Here is a 25,361-nt window from a genome sequence, read left to right on the forward strand (position 1 = left end):
ATTGATAATGAAATTTATATGTGTGTAAAATTTTATCTTTGTAAAGCATCTTTTTACATATATATATTTGAATTAAGGATCGTGTTTGCATAAATTCATAATGATCATAATTTCAAATAATGGACCAAATTGTTAAAGTTGCGAGCACTTCACTCACAAGCCACGTGCACAAGCAATCACACTTACGCTAACGTTTAGGATAAAGAAATATCATAAAATGTGATTTCAAAAAGATAAATAAATAAAAAAAGAACATCAAAAACAATTTTAAACACTTTTTTTTTTTAATAAATATCTTCGTGTCTGGTTTACAAAAAAAAAAAAAATATATATATATATATATATCTTCGTGTCTTGGTTGTGATCGAGAAGAGAAAGAGAGATTTTGAATAACAAAAGAATATTTAAAATAACGTTACCTTTTAATTTATACATTTTTCTGTTTCCACTTTAATCTGAAGATCCTCTCTTCTCTCTCTCTCTCTCTCTCTCTCTCTCTCTCTCTCTCTCTCTTGCTCTCGCTCGCTCGCCGGCAAAATTCGCTGTTCAAATCTCCGGTCATTTCTCCGAGGATCTCTTCGATCAATCCAACGGTTTCATTTTTATCATCTCAGATCTGACAGAGAAGATTGATGCTGAAGAAGTGTAGTGGAAGACGGTTTTTGATGTAAAGCAGTTGAATCTGAATACGTAGAGATTCAATTCATCTTTCGTTTCATGCTTGATTCAATTTGAGTTCTCTTTTCGCTGAATCTCGTTCGCCAAACCTAGGGTTTCTAATAATAGGGAGAAACGAGGAAACAACTAGGGTTCTCTCTCTGAGGTCTGTTTCCAGTGCGTAAAGCCATGTTTAAGAAGATCATGAAGGGGGCTCATCGAAAGGCCTCTAGAACTGAGGCGAATGATTCGTCTATGTATGGGTTTGATCCACCAGGTAGGTCAGGTCCTGGATCCAATATGGTTGTAAATCACGCATCTCGTGGTTCTCTGATCCCTTCTTCTCCGGGTTCAATGGTGGCCACCGCACAACCGCCTCCTATGTATTCAGTCGAGCCTCTTCCGTTGTTCAGAGACGTGTCTGTTTCCGAGCGCCAATCCTTGTTCTTGAGGAAACTGCAGATTTGCTGTTTTCAATTTGATTTTACAGATACGTTGAAGAATGCGAGGGAGAAGGAGATTAAGAGGCAAACTTTATTGGAGCTTGTTGATTTTATACAGTCTGGTGCAGGGAAGCTCACTGAAGTTTGTCAGGAAGAAATGGTAAAGATGATTTCTGTTAATATATTCCGGTGTCTTCCTCCAGCTTCACACGAGAATACAGGTCAAGAGCCTGCTGATCCTGAGGAAGAGGAGCCTTATTTGGAACCATCTTGGCCTCATTTACAGCTTGTTTATGAGTTGCTGCTAAGATACATTGTTCCTTCTGACACAGATACAAAGGTTGCAAAACGGTATATTGACCATTCCTTTGTGTTGAAGTTGCTTGAATTGTTTGAGACTGAAGATCCAAGAGAAAGGGAGTACTTGAAAACGATTCTTCATAGGATTTATGGGAAGTTTATGGTCCACAGACCCTTTATTAGGAAAGCAATGAATTACATATTCTATAGGTTTATCTACGAGACTGAGAGACATAGCGGGATTGGGGAGCTTTTGGAGATTCTGGGTAGTATTATAAATGGATTTGCTTTGCCAATGAAGGAGGAGCACAAGCTCTTTTTGATCAGGGCGTTGATACCTTTGCATAAGCCGAAACCAATCGCTATGTATCATCAACAGTTGTCTTACTGCATTGTCCAGTTTGTGGAGAAAGATTATAAGCTTGCGGATACAGTGATCAGGGGTTTGTTAAAGTTTTGGCCTATGACAAACTGTACAAAAGAGGTTCTCTTTCTCGGTGAACTTGAAGAGGTTCTGGAGGCAACACAAACCGTTGAGTTCCAACGCTGTATGGTCCCTCTGTTCCAACAGATTGCTCGATGCCTCAGTAGCTCAAATTTTCAGGTTAGCAACTCTCGTATGGCTTGGTTTCTCTTTTCAATCTGGTCATTAAAAGTTCTCATTTATGCATATTAACCTTTAAATTTTGGAGCCTTTGCTGTATGAAAGACTTATGTTGTGTGGTAATATTGCATATGGAGGCTATGATCTAGATTCTAGGCCAGTAACCTCAAACTCATGTTCTGACTCCTCCATTCGAAAAAAAAAAAAAAAAAAGTATGTGCTTGGCATGGTTCACGTTGTTTTATCTTCTTTTCCTTTTATTCCATGCTTCCTCAGCATAATGAATCTGATCATAGCCATCTCTGTGGATAGGGTTATCTCATGTAATTGCTATTACAATCTGCTAAATGAATTATTTGATTCTTTTCATGAATCATCAATCATCTTGTGTGTCACTCGTCTTGATTTAGCTCTGCCAGACAACCAACTCCGCTGAATTGATTGAAACCTTTGCTTTTGGTTTGTTCAGTTATGATTGAACTCTCTTTGCACAAATAGCTACACCATGGTTTCATCTTCTCTACAGGGGTTGATAGCTTAAAGTTTAACCAACATATTGCTTGAAATTTACTTTCAATCTCTCATACTCAAAAGTGCATATATTATCATGCAATGCAGGTTGCAGAACGAGCTCTGTTCTTATGGAACAACGAGCATGTAGTGGGTCTAATCGCTCAGAACAGAAGCGTGATTCTTCCTATCATATTCGGTTCGCTGGAGAAAAACACAGAATCTCACTGGAACCAAGCAGTTCACGGTCTAAGCGCGAATATAAAGAGAATGTTCATGGAGATGGACCCTGAACTTTTTGAAGATTGCCAGCAACAGTACGAAGAGAAACAAGCGAAATCTAAGCAAGTGGAAGAGCAACGCCAAGATAGGTGGAGGAGATTAGATGAAGCAGTAGAGGAGCGAGAAAGAGAAGATCCAATGATCACTTGTTAGAAAAATTTACCAAATCATCAAGTAAAATAATATTCTTTTTTTTCACTTCTTCTCATTTCACTAATCGTTGCAAATTATCATATTTTATTTATTTTATTTTAAAGGTCTGGATAAAAAAAAGTCCTTAAATCTAGCCATTAGAATATATATTATTATTTTTTTCTCTATTTGAGAATCTTTAATGGTGTGCTGCTCAATCCAGCTTTAATGGTCAACTATGTAAATTTGAGAATATAAGAAATTGAAGAAGGGAAAATAACAAATATAAGTTTTATTAAAAAAAATAGAAAAGGAAAATTTTGATAAGGGTAACCAAGTGATAAGTAAAAATTTTAGGTTACCAAATCTCTTCTCGCTTGGTTTCTCTTTTCAATTTGTTCCTCTAACGTTTCTATTTATGCATATCAACCTTTGCTATTTAGCTTCCTATATAAAGGCTTATGTTGTGTGGTAATTTTGCACAAAATTTGCACATTGAGGCAATGGTTGGGCCTATTACCTCGAACTCATATTCAAATACAGAATATAAAGAGAATACTAAAGCGTGGAACCAAGTTGTTCAAGGACTAAGCGTGAATATAAAGAGAATGTTAATGGAGATGGACCCTAAACTCTTTGAAGATTGTCAGCAACACTACAATAGAAACAAGTCAACTCAGTTTGCTTTGAAAAACACCGAATATAAAGAGAATACAAAAACGTGGAAACAAGCCGTTTACAAACTAACCGATAATATAAATAGAATGTCATGAAGATGGATCCTCAACTCTTTGAAGATTGCCGGCAACAATACAAAGATTAAAAAAACAAATAAAAAATTAAAAAATAAAAAAAAAAGTCAAACCAAACAAGTGGGAGAGCAAAGCCAATATAGGTGGAGGAGACAAGATGAAGTAGTAGACCTGTAATCACTTCATACAAAAAACATATTTTTTTAAATGTTAAAACACATGAAGATGAAGATTAAAACATGGGAAATGTAAAGGGAAACAAAGGGAAACTCACAGTATATTTGCAAAGATTTTTCAAACAAACATTCTTCAACGAAACAAGATGCGACTTTCAAAGATTATATCTGGAATGGCAATAACGTCTGATTTTGTTAGCAAGAATCAAGATTCTAACAAGAAGCAAGAGCAAAATTATGTACTTACGGGCGTATAGCCAGTAGTAGTGCTGAGGCGCTGTCTTTTTATTATTAAAGTTTATCTTATCGGCTGGTCAATCATATGGAGAGATCAAAGAGACTGGGGACCTCTCTGAATTTACGTTTTTGGATTGATACTTATGAATACATATAACCCACGTAACATTATACATAAGACTTGTTTGATGTTCGAGCTCTAGCTTTGGTGGACTAATAGAAGATTATTGAGCGGTCATTTTCCTAAGAGAGAGCCATCTCCTCATCCTCCATCTCCATACTCTTTTTCATGTCCATATCCATCTTCACCATCGTCTTCATATGCTTCTTAATATCCTTGTCAATCTTCTTCAGCTCCATCTTCATCTTCTTTTTCTTCATCTCATCCATCTCCATCTCCATATCCATCTCCATCTTCCTCTTCTTGTGCTCAGCCGTATCCAGTAAAACACCTAAAAATATAAAGTATACACAACGAAACTGATGAGAGCAGGTTCCAATATGAATTAAGAATCTCACAGAAACCAAAGAGCGAATTTGTGTACTTGGGGGCGTATAGCCAGAAGGATTGCAGCGGCGGCGTCTTTGTATTCTTACTTTTTCCGGTCCCCCATGAATAGGTCCAACAAAAAGATTCATTCCTCCCATGTTAGATCCACTTAGTTTAAGTGCCTTAACTTCACATCTTTCTCCTTGAAGATATATGAAAGCTGCACCGCTGCAAAATTAAACAGAGACAATGTCTTTAGTAAGAATTCAAGAATGGGAGAAAACAACAAATATCACAAAAATGGGAGGAAGAAAGAAGGCACAAACCAAGGGAGAACCACAACTCGCGTAACCTCTCCACATGAAGAGAAATGTTCACACAGCGCAATCTGGGTATCAATCTCAGGAAGCGAAGTGTCATATCCGGTAACACGGACCCTAAGATAATAATAACATTGATTGAAGGATCGGAGAGAAATGTTATCAACATGCAAAAGCTAACACATCTGCCAGATAAACAAGAATTAACATCCTAAGAAAATTTGATTTTGAATAAACCTGTGGGTTTCGATTTTCATCAGGACAGCAGCAGACCAAGGATCCCTGCATTCTTTCTGCATGGGTGCAGGCTTAACGATAGCAGTCCATCCTCCCACGTCAGTTCCACTAAGTTTCAATGCCTTTTCTTCAACATCTTCTTCTCCCTCGATCCACAGGAAGGATACACTTGCAAAACGAAAGATACACAAACCAAAAAAAACAGAAGTATTATATTTTTGAGTTTAGCAAAGCACTAAACATGAACGAGAGGAGCTGGGAGGGAATTAGAAGCAGCAAAAATATTAAAAGGTACCTCTTGAGGATGCCCCTTTTACGATCCCTTGGAACATAAACATATCCGACCTTTCCGCATGAAGAGAAGTGTTTGGTCAAGGCGAGCTTGAGAGAATACACACGGAGCCTAGTGTCATATCCCTCTACGGAAATCGTCGTCCTAGGGATAATTTGATTTTGATCGCAGCAGGATTTCCCAATAAAATATATAAATGTGTTAATAAATTTTGATCGCAGCAGGATTTCCCATAGTACTATTTAGTCATAGTTGTCTAAATTTGGTATGGTAAAGAGTTATGTAGTATACATATACATATACAAATTTAATAGTCAAATAAACCAACCAAAGTGATCTTCTCCGACTCCGAAGCAGACGTCTCAGACTCAGTCCCCATCTTCTTCTTCTTCTTATTAGCCTCTTCAAGTAAAAACCCTAATATAAAGAATAAAAAACGAAACTAATGAGAGGTTTTAAGTTGTTAACAAGTTTCGGTATAATTTTGTTTTTATCCAGTTACAGAAAAATACGACATACGACCTATTCGTATGACGATGTGGAATATACATAAACATATATGGAGCCGCTAGCGCCTAGCTAATAAACAAAACGGTATTTTATTTTCCAAGTTTTGTCTCTTTGGTGATCCTTTGCAAGTTGCAACAACTACTTAACGGTTTCGGACAAGTCTTGCAAAAGGGTTTTGTTAGGATGGATGATGATGGATGATGACCGAATATTGAAGAATGGTACGTGTGAATGATAAGGTGATTAATTATGTTGTTCATGATTTGATTATTACCAAAAAAAAAACAAAAACAAAAAAAAGTATATGCTTTGCTTAGGGTGAGTAGTGAAGCTAGCTAGTTGGCAAGTTATGGCTTCTTTTGGCGGCCAAGCAATTCTCTATCTCTCTCTCTCTCTCTCTCTCTTTCACACACACACAATCCTCGACGCTAAGACTTCAAATCAATCCCTCCTAATATATGATTTTAATATTGTAAATTATACTAGTAGTAGCTTCACAATACACTCAAATATATTCTTCTTAATAATCTAATAACACGTTAGCTTAGAGAAATAATCATAGAGACAACTAATGTGTGTATAATTAGAGTTGAATGAGTAAAAAGTTGGATATCATCAATCCAGCTCTAAGAAACTCACCTTTTGCAGAATTTTCAATCGTATTATGTAAAATATGATTATTCTAAAAAATATTTTCCTGAATTTTATAGATTGCTGCCACCGAGTCATTGGTATACTTACAAAGACCTAGACTACTGTTCACACATTATAACAACAATATTTAACAAACTATAAGATAAGGGAGGTTACTTCACCAAATACATATTATTAGCTAATCACAAGATTAATCATGGTTTTTGATCAAATAATTGGGTGACATCTTAGAAACAGGCGCAAACATAGGGAGTGATACTATATTTTTAATTCGTTATTTCAGCTAATATCACTCTATTTTTAAAATATTAAATATAACTAGGATCATGATCATAATTGTGTGTTGTGTAATTGTGGGTTGGCTCAACTGCACATGAACTGCTCTCGACCCAAAAATTCGATTGCCTTTTACTTTCCAATCAATTAACTCAATTATTTTAATCACCAAGTTAAGTTCAGTGTACATAAATCCACAATGATTAGCAGTACTAAGGCACAAATTCATAATTCGACGTATTGTCAAGTTAATTATGTATTTTAATAGCTTATATATATACCATAGTTGGGCTCTCAAATCGTAAAATGTGTTACAGTACGTACGTCAACTTAAGTTTCAAATCGAATTGTGAGTTGTGTGGTAACTGTGTTGCGTGTTAAAACTCCTATTTGATTGCGGGTGACTTTAACTACCAATGAACACATGTGGACTACAAGATTTTTTATTTACAAAGTTATAAGATTTTAGTTAATGATAATGTAGAAACAAATAAATTGAATGTCATATTTAGAATACGCAATCCAATTTGATTTTCTTCTTAATATATTACACTACATTCCAAGTGTCAAAAAATTGATGTTCATTTTTTTATTTATTTTTCTTAAATATGCAGTCAGATTGTGTAGGATGACACTCTTCTCTCTACTACCAAAAAAAATAAAGTCTAAGTTTCCTTCTTGGAAAGAAAAAACAAATCTCCTAAGATTAGTGCTGTCACTGAATCCATATTTTTGTTATCTATAAAAGCTAATGTGAACCTATGTAATTTATGAGTATGCTTATGAGGATTTAATTTAATTAATACTAATCAATTTTTTAATGTGATTCATAAGACAAGCATTAACCAAAAGAAGAGAAAATAATTCAAAGAAAGAAAAAAAACAAGAAGAAGAGGAGAACAACAAGTGGTTCCAGGCTTGCAAACCAAAACTTCCAGAAAGGAATCCTTCACCAAAAGTTATTTTGGGGTTTGCTTCTTTTCTCATCTTTTCTCTCTTTACCCATTCATTATTAATATATATATGCATAGGGATACATACACACAAATGAGTACTGTGTGGTATAAACAAATACAATCACATATTTATAAATATAGATAGATACTAAGACATATAAACCAAACCCACCAAACACTCTTTGATACTTCTCTCTCTCTCTCCCTCTCTTCATAAAATACATATATACCTCGATCTCTTTGTGTTCTTGATATTAATACAGAGAGCCAATCAAATTAAAGATCGAGGATATCATGACAAGTGTTCTTGAGGAGAGTGGAGAGCAAGCTCGTCTTGTTCTTCTCATCAAGGGCAAACGCACCAAACGTCAGCGCTCTGCTTCTCCTCTTATGACTGCAGTATCCAGCGTTTGCAGCGGTGAGCGATCGTCGCTGGTGGAGGCGAGAGAAGAAGAAGCTGCTGGTGAAGTCGAATTCCAAGGAGCTACCGATGAAGACGAAGACATGGCGAACTGTCTGATGCTATTGTCGCAAGGACATAAGGCTAAGAGCAGCGGCGATCATAAATTGGGTTTCTTTAGCAACAAGAAACCGGTGGCTTCTCTAGGGTTAGGTCTAGACGGTGTTTACCAGTGCAAAACGTGCGATAAAAGCTTCCATTCGTTCCAAGCGCTAGGAGGGCACAGGGCTAGTCACAAGAAGCCCAAACTTGGAGCAAGCGTTGTTTTCAAATGCGAAGAGAAGAAGACCGCATCTGTGTCTGCGGTTGAAACGGTGGAAGCTGGAGCTGTAGGAAGCTTTCTTTCTCTACAAGTGACTAGCAGTGACGGTAACAAGAAACCGGAGAAAACACACGAATGTTCGATCTGCAAGGCCGAGTTCTCTTCAGGACAAGCCTTAGGAGGTCACATGAGGAGACATAGAGGCTTAACAGTAAACGCAAACGCAGCTTCAACAATCAAAACAGTGATATCATCATCAAGTCATCATCATGAAGAATCCATACGGCCAAAGACCTTTCTCCAATTAGATCTAAATCTTCCAGCGCCAGAAGATGAACGCTGCTGCGAGAAACCAAAATTCACGTTTGCGTCCAAAGATCAGATTCTTCTCTTCGCGGCAGCGTCCAATTCTTTGATTGATTGTCATCACTAATTAAGTAGTTCTCTGTAATTACTTTTTATGACCTTGATATATTTTAATCATTAACCCTCTTCTTATTATGATTATTTTCGCTCTATATTCATTCCTGTAATTTGACATTGATTCAATTAACTTCAAATTATTTCATTCTTTGAAACTATATATGTATTCATTATTGCTCCATATATATAATTTATAGCACATTTCTAAGAATCATCGATCGAGGTATTATATAAAATGTAATACTTAACTTTGGGAGAATGATTAAAAGGATTCTGATGAGGATGTTCCTTGGAGAACGGAAGAAGCATGTGACGATGACTTTCGCATAAAGTCACTTCGTTTGTTAGCCGCCACTAGCTCCTTTCGATACACTTCACTTCCGTTTGGGGTTGTTCTCTTTTTCAAGATTCTTTTATAGATAGAATAATACATATATCATTTCATTAATTAGATTATATATATAAAAAAGACTACATCTGGAGAGCCCAAAGCTAGGTTGATGTACAGTAGTAGATGTATCGATCCCTAACTTCGACTACTAACTTTGATGATAGAGTCAAGACATTCATGTGATGTAGCAGCTAACGAATCTTCATGATCATGCTATTATATATGTAGTACCAATGGAAACTAACAGTAAACTTTGTTACAAACTCAGTGGTTTTGACTATATATGATATAACATGTTCTATCAATTAAAACTAAGCCTACTTACGCTACGTAACATTTATGGTATAGTGGTATCTCTAAATTTATCATGTTGATGTCTTTATATATAGTCTATGACTCGTCTGTGACTCATCTATGTTTCTCTTTTGTAGATATGAACACGATATTTGTAGAGAAAGTGCAACGTATTACTAACAGAAGGAGTGAATATTCCTAACAGTTAGGTAGAAAATAAAGGACGACGTTTGAAAACGATCGATACAAAAGTGTTGCATGACATTTGTGATTAACGATGTCTTCTACAAATTGTTTCATCTGTTTAAAGTAATAGCACTATACATGTTTAGTAAAATTAATTCAGAAAAAAACGTCGGTGAGACATTTTAAACTAAATGTAGCTCTGTCCTTTTCGCATTTTTTAAGTTTATACAATTACAAACTGTCTAATTAACCACACTTGTAATAAGACAAACATAGAGACCATCTAGTGCTAATTGACGACGGTTTTTAAAGATTACTTGATAAAATTATCTTGTAATAAAACCCTATACGGCGTTTATATATCATTTAACGCAATGAGGCGTGACAAATTCAATGTTGAATTCGTAAGAAGAGTTATAAATGTAATGTATATATAGATAGTGGAGTATTAAAAAGATCAAATAAACAAATTAGATTTCAGAAAATAAAGAATAAAAAGTATGTGGATGAATATAGAATGAACTCTTGACTTTGTTTGGAACCATGCCACATGTAACAGAGGCTCTGGCATGATTGGATACTTTGCTGGATTACGCTAGTGTACGTCGTCTATACAGCGAAGCAACCGTTTTCACCCACTTACTGCTTGACAGCTCACCATAAACTCCATTATCCTTTTCTTCTACTGTAGACCGACCGCACTTGATCATATCAGACCTACCTTTTCCTTTTCCTCCCCCGAACTTTCTTATATGTCATACAATCACCCCAAATTGTTTTACTTTCTCAAAATATGTCCATTATTCAGATTTAGCAAACTTCCTTTTCACTCCTTAGGTATATATATAAATGATTCCGATCATGTTTCTTACTTAACTCGGTTGGTTAGTGACAATAAGTCATTTTTACATTAAATTTAATTCTGATTCCGGTGTAAACCGGTTAAGAACCTCTTAGCCAGAGATATTTACGAAGTTATGGGGCTAAATACAAATATTTAAAATTTCAGGTACAAAGCTATAATTAAACAAAAATAACATCCACCGAAACAATTTTGTAAGCAGAGCCATCAACTTGTTTCTTCAGCGACATTAGAAGCATTCCATTAGCTTTTTTATTTTTGCTGTGTGTCTGCAGAAAAAAATTCAATCTTTCGTCGGAAAATTAAAGCAGAGTTCGTTTTTAGCTTTTGCTGAGAAGCAAAGAGATCAATTAATTAGTATTTTTTTTTTTCTTTTTTTCTTCTAACATCAACTGGTGATGGCGGTTGCGCCGGCAAGAGCTCGTTCAGACTATGATTACCTCATCAAGCTTCTTCTCATCGGCGACAGCGGTAAGCTTCTTTCTCCGTTTCTGTGTTCTCGAATTTGCAATTGAATAATCTCTCAACTGTTTGATTTTTTTTTTTCTTCTGAAATTATTTTTTTGTGTGTCTGCGATCTTAATTAGGGTTTTATGATTTTGATTTGTTTATGCTAGTATTATTATTACTAAGTATAATTGACTCTTTAAGAACTTGTGGAACCCGTTGACAAAATTAGTTCTTTTTTGAGTTGAATTGTTTGTTTGAGCTTTATTTGTATTTGGTGTGTTCAGGTGTGGGGAAGAGTTGCTTGTTACTGCGTTTCTCTGATGATACTTTCACTACAAGTTTCATTACTACCATTGGGTATGTCTTCTTCTTACTTAAAAGATTGCCTTTTTCGTTGTCTAAGTTTGTGTATTTACTACTTTATCTTTTTTTCTTTTACAGGATTGACTTCAAGATAAGAACTGTTGAGCTTGATGGGAAGCGTATCAAATTGCAGATATGGGACACTGCTGGTCAAGAACGTTTTAGAACTATTACTACAGGTAACCAGACGGATTTAGAGTTGTTGTTACCAAGTGAACGGATCTTTAGATTCATAGGTTGATTGATTCTTGAGTTTTGTGTTGATGATAACTCTTGAGTATTTCCATACTTTCATTAAGTAAAAGACAGTCCATTTGTTTCTGCACTTTCCCTAAAGCGTTTTGGTCCACTTTTGTCACTTGCAGCTTATTACAGGGGAGCTATGGGTATATTGCTTGTCTACGATGTAACGGATGAATCTTCTTTCAACAGTATGTCTTGTTACTATTTTATCTTTATATAGTCAGTTTTGCAATGATATAAAGATACGATTGTTTCAACTGAGGAAATGGGAATGTGAGACTTGTGGCAACTGAATACGATTGTTTCAACTTTCAACAGATATTAGGAACTGGATGAAGAACATCGAGCAACATGCCTCAGATAACGTCAACAAAATATTGGTCGGTAACAAAGCTGATATGGATGAAAGCAAAAGGGTAAGTAATCTTCAGTTGCGTACTTACTTTCATGACTTATAGTTTTTACTTTTTAGTATGCTGATGTGTGATCTTCTTTTTCAGGCTGTTCCAACAGCAAAGGGCCAAGCTTTGGCTGATGAGTATGGAATCAAATTCTTTGAGACGGTGAGCTTGAAAAAAAACACAACATGTCTGCTGTTTTTCATTAATATCTTCTTGAGATTACTGATGTGATTGCAATTGTTGCAGAGTGCAAAAACAAACCTCAATGTCGAAAATGTTTTCCTTTCAATCGCGAAAGACATAAAACAAAGGTTGACAGAAACCGATACAAAGGCAGAGGTAAGAACTACAGGAATCTACTCAACTACTCATTCATCATACTCTAATACCTACTCAATGTACTGTTCTTGTTGCTTTGCAGCCACAAGGCATCAAGATCACTAAACAAGATACTGCTTCCTCTTCTTCTACAACTGAGAAGTCAGCTTGCTGTAGTTACGTTTAGGAGTATGATCGCTCTTTTTCGCCTGCACTGGTCTTTACTGTCTTGCCATCTTTTTCATCTCTTACGTCTCAAATCAGAGATAATTCTCATGTTGTTACCTAGAACGAGTAGGAAAATCTCATTGATGGCTGTGATCTTTATGTCTAATTTGTTATCTCCATAATTCCTGTACAATGATCTTCCTGATATGGAAGACTGTGTTGGTAAAAAAACTATGTTAAAGACTTTGAATTTATGAAAAATGAAACTGTTGTAGTGTGTATAACTCTGAATTCACAGTTCAAATCAGGATTTATGGTGTTCACTTTGAATGCTGTTCTCTACTCAAAACCCCATAGCCTGAGCCAAAATAAACTCGGATTTACAAATAAAACATTGGATGGGGTTTTATTCTATTATGATATTATTACAAATCTCATTTCAGAAGCAAAAGAAGAACACAAGTAATCCCACAAATTTACATTGAAGCTACATTATGTTCTACACACAAAAGAGGCAACTGCAGAGAAAAGAATCAGATTCAGTTTTGGGATACACAACAGAACGATTAAGTTTTTATATGCAACATCGACTTGTCTCACTAGCTGCAACAGCCAGCTTGAGGTCTGGTCTGGTGTTCAGGTTTCTGCTTCAAGATGTTTCTTTTCACAGCACTTGATCCTTCTTCCAATAGACTAGGTACATCCATTATCTGTTTCATCACAATCACACGACCATTCATTCTATATATGTTATACATAAAACCCTCTTTCCGAATTGTTGTTTTTAACAGATTAAGGATCTTACCTTCAACGCCAGCTCTTCAAAACACTGCTCCACGTTTTGACGAGTTCTAGCACTACACTCAAGAAACATGCAGTTGAGTTCTTTTGCTAGAGCAATTCCTTCTTCTCTGCTTACTCCTCTCTCAGATTCCTGTAATCATATTTTTCATCAAGAAAATTATCAAACGACCAAACAGTGTTTCGATAACAAGTGTGATTTCGACTGCAACTCACTCTATCGACTTTGTTCCCAACAAGCATCCGAACACATTCTTGGTTAGTGGAGTAAAGCTCAATCTCCTTACCCCACACATCTACTAAATTTGTAAATGTCTCCCTTCTGGTCACATCATAAACTGCATTCACCAAGAAACATTAACTAAACAGTTAACAGACAGAGAGATCTCTTAGTCTCCTCTGATTCTGATTAAATGACTGATGATGGTCATTACCGAGAATAATTCCTTGTGCGCCTCTGTAATAAGAGCTCGTCAGTGTTCTAAACCGCTCCTGTCCAGCTACAACGGGAAAAACCAAGAATATTAGCAGGACCAATACTTTTCTTAAGAGGATAAAACTTCTATAATCTCACTATAGAATCAAATCACCTGTGTCCCATATTGTGAGTTTCAGTCTTTTGCCTCCTACTGTCAATTGTTTGATCTTGAAATCAACACCTGTGAGTAATAATAATTGGGCTGAATCAAACAATATAATACAGACAAAACAGATTTCCTTAAACCAAACCAAGAAAAGACTGCTAGAATAACAGACATAAAAGTATCTAATTGTCTTACTACAAAGTGAATCATCAAGAAAGTAAGATTGTTTCAGTGGCAATTCGATCAAAGATATGCATGATCATTATAAAGATCACTTCAAACAAGAATTAAACAGATGGTCATCAAAGTCAAGCACTTGCATTTTTTGAAAACTACTATTTGATCAACAACTAGAGCATCAAAAGAGATGTGACATAGCTTCATCCTCAATTCTAGCTCTCAAGACATATAAATCTGAGACCTTTTCCCTGCAGTTCAAAGAGAAACATATTTACCAATAGTAGGAGCAAGATCTTCAACGGAGCTGGAAATGAAGCTCACAAGCAAACTGCTTTTACCAACACCAGAGTCACCAATCAACAAGATCTTAAACGACAGATCGTATCCACTTAGCCCAGAAGAAGATCCCATTTTCTAAAACCCAGATTTGCTTAATCTCTTCCCCCTCAACTGTTTTTGTCGATCTGTAATTCTAGAAGAGCAAATGAAATCCTACTTAAACACCACCAACTACTATAAAGAAGCAAACTTTTAGGAAATAAAAATGAATCTATTAAGCTCTGTAATGATGATAATGATAATGATGATGATGCTTCCTCGTTGATAATTACATCTATCTGCACATTGCTTTCTATACTTTATAAGTAGCAATCTAAAGAAGAAAAAAGGGAGAACTTTTTTAATTTTCCTGTGTATGGATGTTAAGATTAAAATAAGAAAAGAAATGTGATGAAGAAATTGGAAGATTATATTCTTTACCGAGAAAGAGAGGAGAAAGAAACAGGTTTGTCTGATTATTATTTTTTTCTTTTTGTTAAAAAGTATATGAGATTTATGGAAGAAGACAAGACACAGCAGACCTGAGATAGTAACGTTTGTTCTTTGCTTTGTCTCCAACACTTTACTTCACTAAAACGTCTCTGTTTGGTTCCAAGTTATTTACTTCCAGCTTTCTTTTGTCGACGAGTCTGTAGCGTTTTGAAAATCGCGTTTGATTTATGGTAGCCAGTCAACAAACCATTGTGATTTAGGTAAAACGTTTTGGTGGAGCAGCAAAACGGTTGTTTTTGGCGGTTTGTAAAAGGTTCAAGTAGACGTTTTACTAAAATATCAGTTTTAATTATTTTTCTCAATTACAATAACTAAAAATTTATAGTCACCCCAATTATTTTGTAAAAGCACTTTTAGTAAGGCATCATTTCAGAAGTACTGTTAAGGTCAACTTTTATCTTTGTTAACCACAAATACTAATTCGTTTTTGAAATTGATTAACGAATTAAAATAGTGATAATGGTTATGGAGTCGGCCATTAATGGATAGTGGGAGCCAAAACATGGCCTTTCGTCTGCTGTCAGCCGAGCCCCCTGCAAAACCCCACGTCTGGCCTGTGCAAAGTTTACACGCGTAGTCAAGGTCTCCGATCGTGACGTCACTTAACGATGCTCCTTTTTTGTCGTCACTCGTCACACACAAAAGGATCCAACACTTCTTTGCTTTGGAAAGCTTATTTGCTGCTAAATTAGTTACATTCACGAAGCTTAACAAAATTCATAGTAACAAAATTGAGATATAAAGTGTCTATATGTTCGGTGTTATTTCAACTTATAGGAGGATAGGACTCTTTTGTCGAAATCGACCCACCAAAGGGCCAGCCAAGTTGAGTAAAGTATAAAGATCATCTAGACATGAGACATCTAACACACCTTAGTCTACCACAACACAGCCATCATCATATGTCAAATCTTTTTTCTTTTTTTTGGTTCAACAAATAATGTCAAACCTTTATACATTTTTTTTTTTTATAATGTCAGACCTTTACGAAAATAAATAAATAAAGTAGTTTGTGGCTAAAAGCCAGTTTTGTGGCGAACTCAAAAAAATGGGCATCAGTGTTTAATGGGCTGTTGTGTATTTGGGCCATAGCATTTTTATTTGGTGGGTCAGATTTCCTTTATTAGATATGTCAACACTGCTATAAATTAATGTTGTTGTCCAGTACATGTAACCAAAATATAGACTTTCTGAAGAAACAATTTACACGAGAGAATTATATTATGGTTAACATATCTGACTATATTAAATTGAAACTTACATTATTTGGTTTAATGGAAATACAAATTCATTGAAATTTACTTTTTTTTTTTTTTTTTTTTTTTTTTTGTCATCAAAGGGCCTACGATTGACTCAAACGAGCCAGATTGAAATTTACTTCTATAATTATTGTTTTAAGTATATAAAACAGAGGTCAAAAAATTTAAGCGAATGTTCAAAGTTTTGGTTTAAGTAACGGAGAAATTAGAAAGCGTCGTCGTAGCTGGATTTGTACCGGCTCGGCTCTGCTCTGTCACCACCAAATCAAACCGAGTCGTAACTTCGTCGTCTCTTTTTCTTCTCTTCAACTTCCATTATCGAAGGCGACGAGTAAAGATATTTTCCAGTGTTTTGGATTTTGCCATGGCTGTAGATAGCAGAGTCGATCTGCTCAGCGAGAGAGCTGTGTTGATGAGAGAATCTCTTCAGAAGAGTCAAACCATCACCGACAATGTTGTTTCTATCCTCGGCTCTTTCGATAGTCGTCTCTCTGCTCTTGAAACTGCCATGCGTCCTACTCAGGTATGTGTGGAGAGCTCCATCTTATTTGATTGTTCAGATCTGGAAACTAGTTATCTCTATGGAGTTTTGTTGACTTGATCGGATTTTGGTTTGACTCTGTTGTTTTGAAATCTCAGATTAGAACGCATGCTATAAGGAAAGCTCATGAGAATATTGATAGGACTCTTAAGGCTGCTGAGGTTATTTTGTCTCAATTCGATCTCCTCCGTCAGGTTTGTTTTAGAAATCTTGATTCCCTCCATTTATGTGAGATTTCATTCATTCATTGTATTCAGATCGATCGGTATAAATAGATATTTCTCGAGCAGAGGTTGCATCGTTATGTTATTTCACCAATTTTGTAGTCTCACTCCCACCACTTCTGTTAGCATATGTTAGATTTACTATTTTTAGCCATCCTTGGCTCAGTTCTTGTCATTGCTGGGCAAGGATATGACTCGAAACGATACCTTTCATTCTACCTCACTCTTTTCAGCTACCCATTTGGTGGGATTACTAGTCTTATATCTTCTATATTTAGCGAGTATAACTTCAAAGTGAATTAGGATGCTGATCTTTTGCCGAGGAATGCATTTTTTGTCTGTTTCTTTGGTTGTAATTTCTAGTTTGCTGTTTCTGAGTTACTTCTTTTTGTAACAAAAGCCCAATCACTAATTATGCTCTCAATTCATTTCTAGGCAGAGACTAAAGTACTTAAGGGGCCACATGAGGACCTGGAGAGTTATCTGGATGCAATAGCTCAACTCAGAAAAATTATTCGTTATTTCATGAGCAACAAAAGCTTTAAGAGTAGCGATGGAGTCCTCAACCATGCAAATAGCTTGCTTGCTAAAGCACAGTCAAAGCTGGAGGAGGAGTTTAAACAGTTGCTAGCTTCTTACAGGTTCGTGCTTCTGTGTCTAATAAGAGTTTCTGAACACATCCTCAGGAAAATTTATGCTATTGTGCATGTTATAACCATGAATCCTACCCTTTAACTACATGGAACATAACTAACTGTCGATTTTAGCTACTTTTTCAAGCTATATATTTTAGTAACTAGTTTTCGCTTCTATGAGGGTCTTACTTCTTTACCTCCCTTGCAAATAACCATGAACAGTTTTAGCATGGGCAAACGGCAATATCTTAGAATGGCATTTTTTCTGAATTTATTGAAGTTGTCACTCGGCGAATATTTTTTTTATTGAAACAAGTGCCCTATGGTATGAGTGTTCCAGACAACTGGTTTTAAATGGAAGAATGGTGAAGCCATCTCTTATTAGGCTAATCATAACCTTTTCCCGTCTAAATTAAGACTCCTTTTCAAATCATTTTGTCCTCATTATCCTATTCGATTTGTCTTTGTTATAATCAGTAAAGCTGTGGAGCCTGATCGCCTTTTTGATGGCCTTCCCAACTCACTGAGACCATCCTCAGACGGCGATGGAGGTGGAAAACCACACGGAGGACATCACAACGATGAATCAGAAACTGCTTCTTATACACTTCCAATCCTCATTCCATCAAGGGTTTTGCCACTTTTGCATGATTTGGCACAGCAAATGGTTCAGGCTGGTCACCAACAACAGTTGAAACAAATTTATAGGTGAACTTTTTGATTCTTGGTCATTCATCCTGTATGTTTTTTCTCAAAACATGCTCTTAGATTAAATTTTAACTCATAATTCTAACATGAGTTCTGTTTCTCTGTCAAAGTATATTTGCTTTAAACATATATGAGTAGTACAATTATTTTACCTATAATACTCACCATGGTTTCTGCTAGTTGTGAGTTTATATTTGACTATTCCTGTGCTGTTTCACTATTTAAGCTAGAGAGAAATGTTTTTAATATTATGGATATTCGTGGGTTTTCTGCTTGGTTTGATCAGAATCAAACTGTTTGATGTGCACATTGCATTTCGCTGTTTTTGCTTACCTAATCTGAAAAAATAAATTGCTCGATGCAATTTTGGTGGTCTCATACAGGTAATGCATTGGAACAGTTTAGTCTTTTTTCTTCCATTTGAACTATGTGATACTGCAGCTACTACTATTGCCATATTTAAGCAGTGAATTGTGTAATACTACTATTCTCAAATTTGCGGTGAATTGCATAATCTAGTGGCATTTCCCAATACATATATAAGATGCATTTGTATATTTTGAGTTTGTTTTTAATCTCCTTCGGTTTAATCTTTTGTGTTTTGTTCAGCGAAACACGTTCTTTTGTCTTGGATGAAAGCCTAAAGAAATTGGGCGTTGAAAAACTTAGTAAAGAGGATGTTCAGAGGATGCAGTGGGAAGTATTGGAGGCCAAAATTGGAAATTGGATCCATTTCATGCGCATTGCTGTAAGAATGCTAGTTAAGGTTTGATATATATTTAATATGTTATGTTGACCCTTAACTCGAGATAATTTTTTCATCAGGTTAAATTACTCTTCGCTGGAGAAAGGCAAGTATGTGACCAGATATTTCGAGGCTTCGATTCTCTTAGCGATCAGTGTTTTGCAGAAGTTACAGTGAGCAGTGTCTCAATGCTACTTAGCTTTGGGGATGCTATAGCTAGGAGCAAGAGATCTCCAGAAAAGTTGTTTGTGCTCTTAGACATGTATGAGATCATGCGGGAGCTTCATACAGAGGTAATATTTTCTCTTTCTTCCAAAGCGAAGTTTCTGTGAATTAGATGGGTTTTAATAATTGATTACATGTATTTTCCTGCTAACATCCCCACCATAATAAACAGCATGGCACACACAGAAAAAACTTTGTGATACAAATGTGGTTGAAGTTTGCTAGCTAGGACTAGATAAAGTGTGAATTAATTGATGACCAGTTAGTTTTTGTGCTATGTTGTGTGGATAGCATTAGCTGATACAACAATCTCCTGAAATTTGTGTCCATGGACAGATTGAGACAATTTTCAAAGGTAAAGCATGCCTTGAAATTAGAGATTCTGCTACGGGCTTGACAAAGAGGTTAGCGCAGACTGCTCAGGAAACATTTGGTGATTTCGAAGAAGCTGTTGAGAAAGATGCTACAAAGACTGCTGTTCTAGATGGAACTGTCCACCCACTAACAAGCTATGTCATCAATTATGTGAAGTTCTTATTTGAGTAAGTTCCGCATATGTAGATTTGATTAGGACAAGCCCAGTTAATTTCTTTGAATCTCTTTGCGTCCTGCTATATGCATATTGTCTCTTTCCACGCTTTAACTGATGATCTTTGGTGTCAGCTACCAAACAACATTGAAGCAACTTTTCTTGGAATTTGGAAATGGAGATGACTCAAATTCGCAGCTAGCATCCGTAACAATGAGGATAATGCAGGCACTTCAAAACAACTTGGACGGAAAATCAAAACAGTACAAAGATCCTGCACTGACACACTTGTTCCTGATGAACAACATTCATTACATGGTCAGATCTGTGCGAAGGTATGTTTAGTTTTACATTTTGAAAGACTGATCTGGACTTAATTAAAAAGGAAACCGACTCTCGATTGATGTAGTTGGCTTTATTTGTATCATAACTTTTCAGGTCAGAAGCCAAGGATTTGTTAGGCGATGATTGGGTTCAAAGACATAGGCGTATCGTCCAGCAACATGCAAATCAATACAAAAGGATTGCGTGGACAAAGGTACTTAGTATTTGTCAAACTCCTATAAGTAGATCCTGTTATATTAAAATATTTTTTATATTGTTATCAAGAAACTGTTATATATATCATGTAGATATTACAATCCTCATCGGCGCAAGGTTTAACATCATCTGGGGGAGGAAGTTTAGAGGGAGGAAACAGCAGTGGAGTTTCAAGAGGATTATTAAAAGAGAGGCAAGGCTTACACAGCTAAAAATACAGTAATTGTGAAATGTTTATATATCTGGTAATGATGAATGATTTAACTTTTAAAAAATGGAACAGGTTCAAGATGTTTAATATGCAGTTTGATGAGTTGCACCAGAGACAATCTCAATGGACAGTTCCAGACACGGAGTTAAGAGAGTCATTAAGACTTGCTGTGGCTGAAGTATTATTGCCTGCTTACAGATCCTTCCTCAAACGTTTTGGGTAAAAATTCTCCTTTTTCTCTCTCTCTTTTATCTACAAAAGCATCTTTGAACATATTTGATCGAAATGTAGAGAACCCCTAACTAGATTTAAATGGATGATCGGTGTAGGCCTTTGGTTGAGAGTGGGAAGAATCCTAATAAATACATAAAGTATACAGCTGAAGATCTTGAAAGACTGTTGGGTGAGTTGTTTGAAGGAAAGTCTACGAGTGAACCACGCCGGTAAAAAAAAAACAAACAACAACAAAAAGATTATGAAAAACTTATCAGTGTAAGGTAAATTTCTACCAAATCTTACCTTTCAATAATTAGGTTTGTTGCCATTTGTATATGGAGTGTTCAATTTTCGTTTTTGTATTCTTACTATTCTTTGGTCATGGAATGTGAAAATGTTCTTTTCAGTAACTCATACGTTTGTAAATTACTTGGAGACGATTTATTTCATTTTGTTTACTTTTTTTAAAAGAAAAGACGCAGTGAAGTAGCTAACTAATAATAATAACAATAATAGAAAGTAGCCAACTAATTAGTAATAATTAAGCTAAACAGTTCTATTATTATTAGTAAGCTAGGCATGGGGACAACAAATTTTCATTCGGACCAGTTCCGTTATTTTCTTTCTTTGTGGGAATTTAGGCGATTAAACCAGGTTGTCTAATGGTTTCTAATCGCAATCTTGTGTTGATATTGGCACAATCAGTCTAATTTAATCAACTTAACAACTAATTAATTAATCAGCTCCACCACACTCCACACCTTATAAATTACCTAACTTTCATATTCAATTAATCGGTCAAGAACATAAACAAATCACCTGATTCCTTTTCGTTGATATGAACTTATGATGTTGCAGATTGCAGAGTAGCCGTGATCAATTAAACATTTAATTATATATGTGATTGGTTATATATATAATTCTTTTCCTGTTAAGCCCTAAAAAGAACTTAGAAAAGAAAAAAATACAAAAAGTTGGCGGTAAACAGTGATAAGGCGATAAGCAAGTAGTTCAAGAAAATTTTGTTTGGATCATCAATCATACCAATAAATAATCTAATAATAGTACAAGAAGTAATGCAAAACAACCCCCAAGCCAACCATAAGAAACCGACCAAAACCTCGTCATTGAACCGGGACAAGACAAAATAGAGCTCTACCGACGCACATATTACTTAAATCGCAAAAAAAGTGAGGAAAGAAATGAAACTTATTAGTAAAGTAAAAAAGGAGAGTGATGAGATGGTTTCAAACACACATGTTTGGTAATGGCATATTCCTTTTGGAAGATCCAAATTCTCCCAACATCTTTACATGGACTTCCCCATTTCCATCATCTCCTCCCACCTTTTTTCCCAAAGTAATATTAAAGTTTATTATTTGATTTCTTTCAATGTCATCTTTACACCAATGAGAAATCTTACTTTTATTCCCCTTTACACCAATACTATACCTATTTTTCTTTTATTCTTTTTATTTATAGTCATTTACAATAACTCACAGAACCCAATTCTTTCAATATATTGTATGTAGTTTATACATACAAGTATATTGAAACATAGTTTTTATATTATATATACAATAAATAATATGCAAAATACATGTTATATTTGTATTCACTTTTGGGTACAGTTTAGAAAAGCACAAAATAATCTATCATCAACTGACACGGGATACAGTGGTTACACTGAGTTGATTAATTATTATACGGAAAAAGTATTTTTAATTAAAGGAAAAGTGGAAAGAACACTATAGCTTATGCATTGAGTGTTTTCAACCTCTCGTTTAATTTGTCTCCATGACCAAAGACAAAGGAGAGAAGCCATAAAAACCCTAACAACATCTATTGTTGAAACTCCCTTTGGCACAACACCACACACAAAAAGAGATGGCCATCCCCTAAAGAAAAGTGAAGCTGAAGAACCCTCAAATGATCAATCAGAAGATCTCACCAACAAAGGGTTTTGAGAGGTTCAAGTTTCTCTTTAGGGGATGGCACCAAAACACAAAGAGTACTCACAAAAGGTAAGAAGAAGGTGTCTCTTGGAGATTATGACCATAAAATTGTGTTTAATTATTTTTGTGGGTGTTGTCTGAATGATCCTCGTCACTATATTATCATTATCAACATGGTGATGGTGATGAGGAGGATTGTGTGTGAATGAATGGAGCGATGAAGATTGCATGAAGGTTGATGAAGACAAGCTTGATGTGTCTTTTGTTATCCCTCGTTTGGGCAACTTCGATCCTTTGGCAAGCTTCGGTTCCCCTCGGAATCAGCAGATTATTATCTTACTAGCTACCTCTCTTTTTGTCTATGTTCTTTGTTTCCGGTTTAATTTTGGTTTATTGTCTTTTCATGTTTCTGTTGAATGTGTGTGTGTGTGTGTGTTGGTATCCCGTGTGATTCACCGTTCAGGTATGTTCCTATCTGTGTGTGAGGAATAAAAGAATATTCGGTTTTTTATATCTAAGACCAAACACCACTTCTATCTTTCTTTAACAGTGTCTTCAAACAATTTTTTTCTTTTTCTGTATACCTTTAGCAAAAAATACTTTTAAAGGTGGCCCATTCTTAGCCCATTAACAGTCCAATTCTAGCCAATTAAAATCGGGTAAATTAAAAAATACATTATACGGAGCCAAGAGAGCCCTAATCATATTAAAACGTAGGCATATTAGAAAAAGGGGTAAGATTAAAAGAGAACGTAGAGGTATCTAATTATGCTTTTGCGGAAATACATAATTATCGTTTCTACGTAACAATCCTATAATAATAAACTTAAAAATAAAACAAAAAAGACTAGATAACACTAATTAAAAATAACTGTTGTATTATCGTGAATAATAACAAAATAAAATTTTAAAGAACAAAAAAGGTTTAGGCCAAGTGAATCCAGCTTGGTTGCTTCTTCAACTTCGTCTTCTCCTTTTTCCTCTCATCTTTGAGATCAGACATGGTCATCACGAGTTGATTGACCTCTAGTTTGAGTTCCTTAATCCGTTCTTCAGAAGCCTTCTTCTCTGAGGAAACGTTGTCGAGCTTAGAATGCAACCAGTCCAGCTTAAAACCGGCTTGTGTCAGATCATACAAATCCTTGGAAGCTTTGCTCAGTTCAGCTTCGGTGAGATAACAGAGAGGCGTGTGGTAAAGAACCCCGATGGTGTGGCAGAGAAGGTTCATGTAATTATTCCTGAGATTTTGGTTTTGCACTTTAACATGATCTGTTGTTTCTGGATATGTCTGAAAAATCCACTTTGCTAACGTCATGTGAGAAGCATCAATCACGAAACCATTGACTCTGATCTTTCTTCGTCTATGCAACTGAAACAGCTGGTTCCCCATGATGACTTAGCTTTTGGAATTCTCAGAGCAAAATTAGTTTTCTTTTGGTTTATTTTCTCTTCATGAATGAAAGTTTTTTTCAGAACTCCATCTTTATATATAGAGGCAGCAAAAGAAGCCTAAGACTTTATAATTTCTATATCAAATCGGACTCGAGTTTGTTAATCCTTTTTAGATATTATTTTGGTTTTGGGTTTACTTGAAAACAAGATAAAAAATCATGTATTTATATATATTATTTTAATCTTTAAAAAGAATTTGAATTAGGAATTAGCTAGTGAAAAAAATAAAGGATAAATAAATTAGGTTTAGTTGGCAATACAAAATAATCGTGTATCACAGAAAATTAAAAGAAAATGGTCAGATCAGGCAAATCCATCAAACAAATTAGACGAAGATGGTCTAGTCTTATAGACCTAATTAAACTACTACCGTTGGGTGAATTCCAAACCGGAAGTACATAGTATATATATAGACAAAAACTGAAAATACTACAAAACCATGTTTGGCTGATAAAAAAAAGCGCTGAAATTAAATAAAAATTAAAGTAGAGGTATTCATGTCTTGCTGCAGAAGAAACCCTAGGCAAAATAAGCCCTAACGAACTATGGATTCTTCAACTTGGCCTTCTCCTTTTCTAACCCAGTTTTGACATCAGACATCATAAGCTCAAGTTTCTTGACTTGTTTTTCAAGTTCCCCGATCCGAGCTTCAGAGGCACGACGGTTCTTCCTGTCCAAGCAAACCATCCCAAGCTTCAACCTTAACCATTGCAGATTAAAACCCGACTTGAGTCAGATCAGACAAAATCTCGGAATCCTTGCTTATTTCCGACTTGGAGAGATCATGTGGAGACTTGTAGTAAAGTGTCTGAATGACGCCAAAGAGAAGGTTCATGTACGTTGTTCTTAGTTTTTGGTTTTGCAGTTTAACTTTCACTGCAGTTTCTGGGTGGTGCTGAAAAATCCAATTCGTTAGCTTCACCTGTGAAGGATCAACAATGAAGTCAGTGACTATAATTTTACTTTGTGTCTCCATTTGGTTCCCCATTTGTATCCTTCGATTCGATACTGGTATGCGCCTTCAAGAAAAGACCACAAAAAAAAAGTATAGAACAAATTTTATTTGATTCTTTGCA

At 35.6% G+C, this 25,361-nt stretch overlaps 8 protein-coding genes across 9 annotated transcripts; 4 read left to right on the top strand and 4 right to left on the bottom strand.

Moving 5' to 3' along the window:
• Nucleotides 1-406: 406 nt before the first annotated feature.
• On the top strand, nt 407-3,082 carry LOC17882683 (serine/threonine protein phosphatase 2A 57 kDa regulatory subunit B' alpha isoform). Its single transcript, XM_006287529.2, has 2 exons — nt 407-2,004; nt 2,623-3,082. The coding sequence occupies exons 1-2, from the start codon at nt 847-849 to the stop codon at nt 2,947-2,949; spliced, it is 1,485 nt and encodes a 494-aa protein (XP_006287591.1). The 5' UTR covers nt 407-846; the 3' UTR covers nt 2,950-3,082.
• Nucleotides 3,083-4,260: 1,178 nt separating this feature from the next.
• Nucleotides 4,261-5,811, bottom strand: LOC17882988. Its single transcript, XM_023781867.1, has 6 exons — nt 5,792-5,811; nt 5,436-5,576; nt 5,141-5,308; nt 4,910-5,020; nt 4,639-4,811; nt 4,261-4,545 (listed from the first exon to the last, which is right to left on the bottom strand). Exons 1-6 carry the CDS (start codon nt 5,809-5,811, stop codon nt 4,337-4,339), a joined length of 822 nt encoding a protein of 273 aa, XP_023637635.1. The 3' UTR covers nt 4,261-4,336.
• A 2,147-nt stretch (nt 5,812-7,958) lies between these two features.
• On the top strand, nt 7,959-9,054 carry LOC17881693 (zinc finger protein ZAT5). Its single transcript, XM_006288320.2, has one exon. It carries the CDS (start codon nt 8,123-8,125, stop codon nt 8,981-8,983), a length of 861 nt encoding a protein of 286 aa, XP_006288382.1. The 5' UTR covers nt 7,959-8,122; the 3' UTR covers nt 8,984-9,054.
• A 1,870-nt stretch (nt 9,055-10,924) lies between these two features.
• On the top strand, nt 10,925-12,933 carry LOC17881079 (ras-related protein RABE1d). Of its 2 annotated transcripts, none has more exons than XM_006288576.2 (8): nt 10,925-11,177; nt 11,441-11,513; nt 11,598-11,698; nt 11,885-11,950; nt 12,081-12,178; nt 12,263-12,325; nt 12,410-12,502; nt 12,585-12,933. In XM_006288576.2, exons 1-8 carry the CDS (start codon nt 11,105-11,107, stop codon nt 12,666-12,668), a joined length of 651 nt encoding a protein of 216 aa, XP_006288638.1. In that variant the 5' UTR covers nt 10,925-11,104; the 3' UTR covers nt 12,669-12,933. The 2 variants fall into 2 exon arrangements, with proteins under 2 accessions (XP_006288638.1, XP_023637207.1); XM_023781439.1 differs by having other exon boundaries at nt 11,139-11,177; nt 11,441-11,517.
• A 103-nt stretch (nt 12,934-13,036) lies between these two features.
• On the bottom strand, nt 13,037-14,930 carry LOC17881757 (ras-related protein RABC2a). The gene is made up of 6 exons (XM_006289675.2): nt 14,490-14,930; nt 14,041-14,109; nt 13,885-13,950; nt 13,667-13,788; nt 13,455-13,583; nt 13,037-13,359 (listed from the first exon to the last, which is right to left on the bottom strand). The coding sequence occupies exons 1-6, from the start codon at nt 14,623-14,625 to the stop codon at nt 13,249-13,251; spliced, it is 633 nt and encodes a 210-aa protein (XP_006289737.1). The 5' UTR covers nt 14,626-14,930; the 3' UTR covers nt 13,037-13,248.
• A 1,574-nt stretch (nt 14,931-16,504) lies between these two features.
• LOC17881817 (exocyst complex component EXO70A1) lies at nt 16,505-21,341 on the top strand. The gene is made up of 12 exons (XM_006287193.2): nt 16,505-16,827; nt 16,944-17,039; nt 17,505-17,710; nt 18,182-18,412; nt 19,022-19,160; nt 19,238-19,450; nt 19,719-19,924; nt 20,046-20,246; nt 20,350-20,449; nt 20,544-20,644; nt 20,735-20,881; nt 20,992-21,341. The coding sequence occupies exons 1-12, from the start codon at nt 16,669-16,671 to the stop codon at nt 21,107-21,109; spliced, it is 1,917 nt and encodes a 638-aa protein (XP_006287255.1). The 5' UTR covers nt 16,505-16,668; the 3' UTR covers nt 21,110-21,341.
• Nucleotides 21,342-23,758: 2,417 nt separating this feature from the next.
• On the bottom strand, nt 23,759-24,061 carry LOC17883596 (MATH domain and coiled-coil domain-containing protein At2g42465). Its single transcript, XM_006289838.1, has one exon. It carries the CDS (start codon nt 24,059-24,061, stop codon nt 23,759-23,761), a length of 303 nt encoding a protein of 100 aa, XP_006289900.1.
• Nucleotides 24,062-24,828: 767 nt separating this feature from the next.
• Nucleotides 24,829-25,273, bottom strand: LOC111830228 (MATH domain and coiled-coil domain-containing protein At3g58270-like). Its single transcript, XM_023781876.1, has 2 exons — nt 25,008-25,273; nt 24,829-24,955 (listed from the first exon to the last, which is right to left on the bottom strand). Exons 1-2 carry the CDS (start codon nt 25,271-25,273, stop codon nt 24,829-24,831), a joined length of 393 nt encoding a protein of 130 aa, XP_023637644.1.
• Between the last annotated feature and the right edge of the window lie 88 nt (nt 25,274-25,361).

Source organism: Capsella rubella, unplaced genomic scaffold (assembly GCF_000375325.1).
Source record: "Capsella rubella cultivar Monte Gargano unplaced genomic scaffold, Caprub1_0 scaffold_6, whole genome shotgun sequence".
NCBI classification, from domain to species: domain Eukaryota; kingdom Viridiplantae; phylum Streptophyta; class Magnoliopsida; order Brassicales; family Brassicaceae; genus Capsella; species Capsella rubella.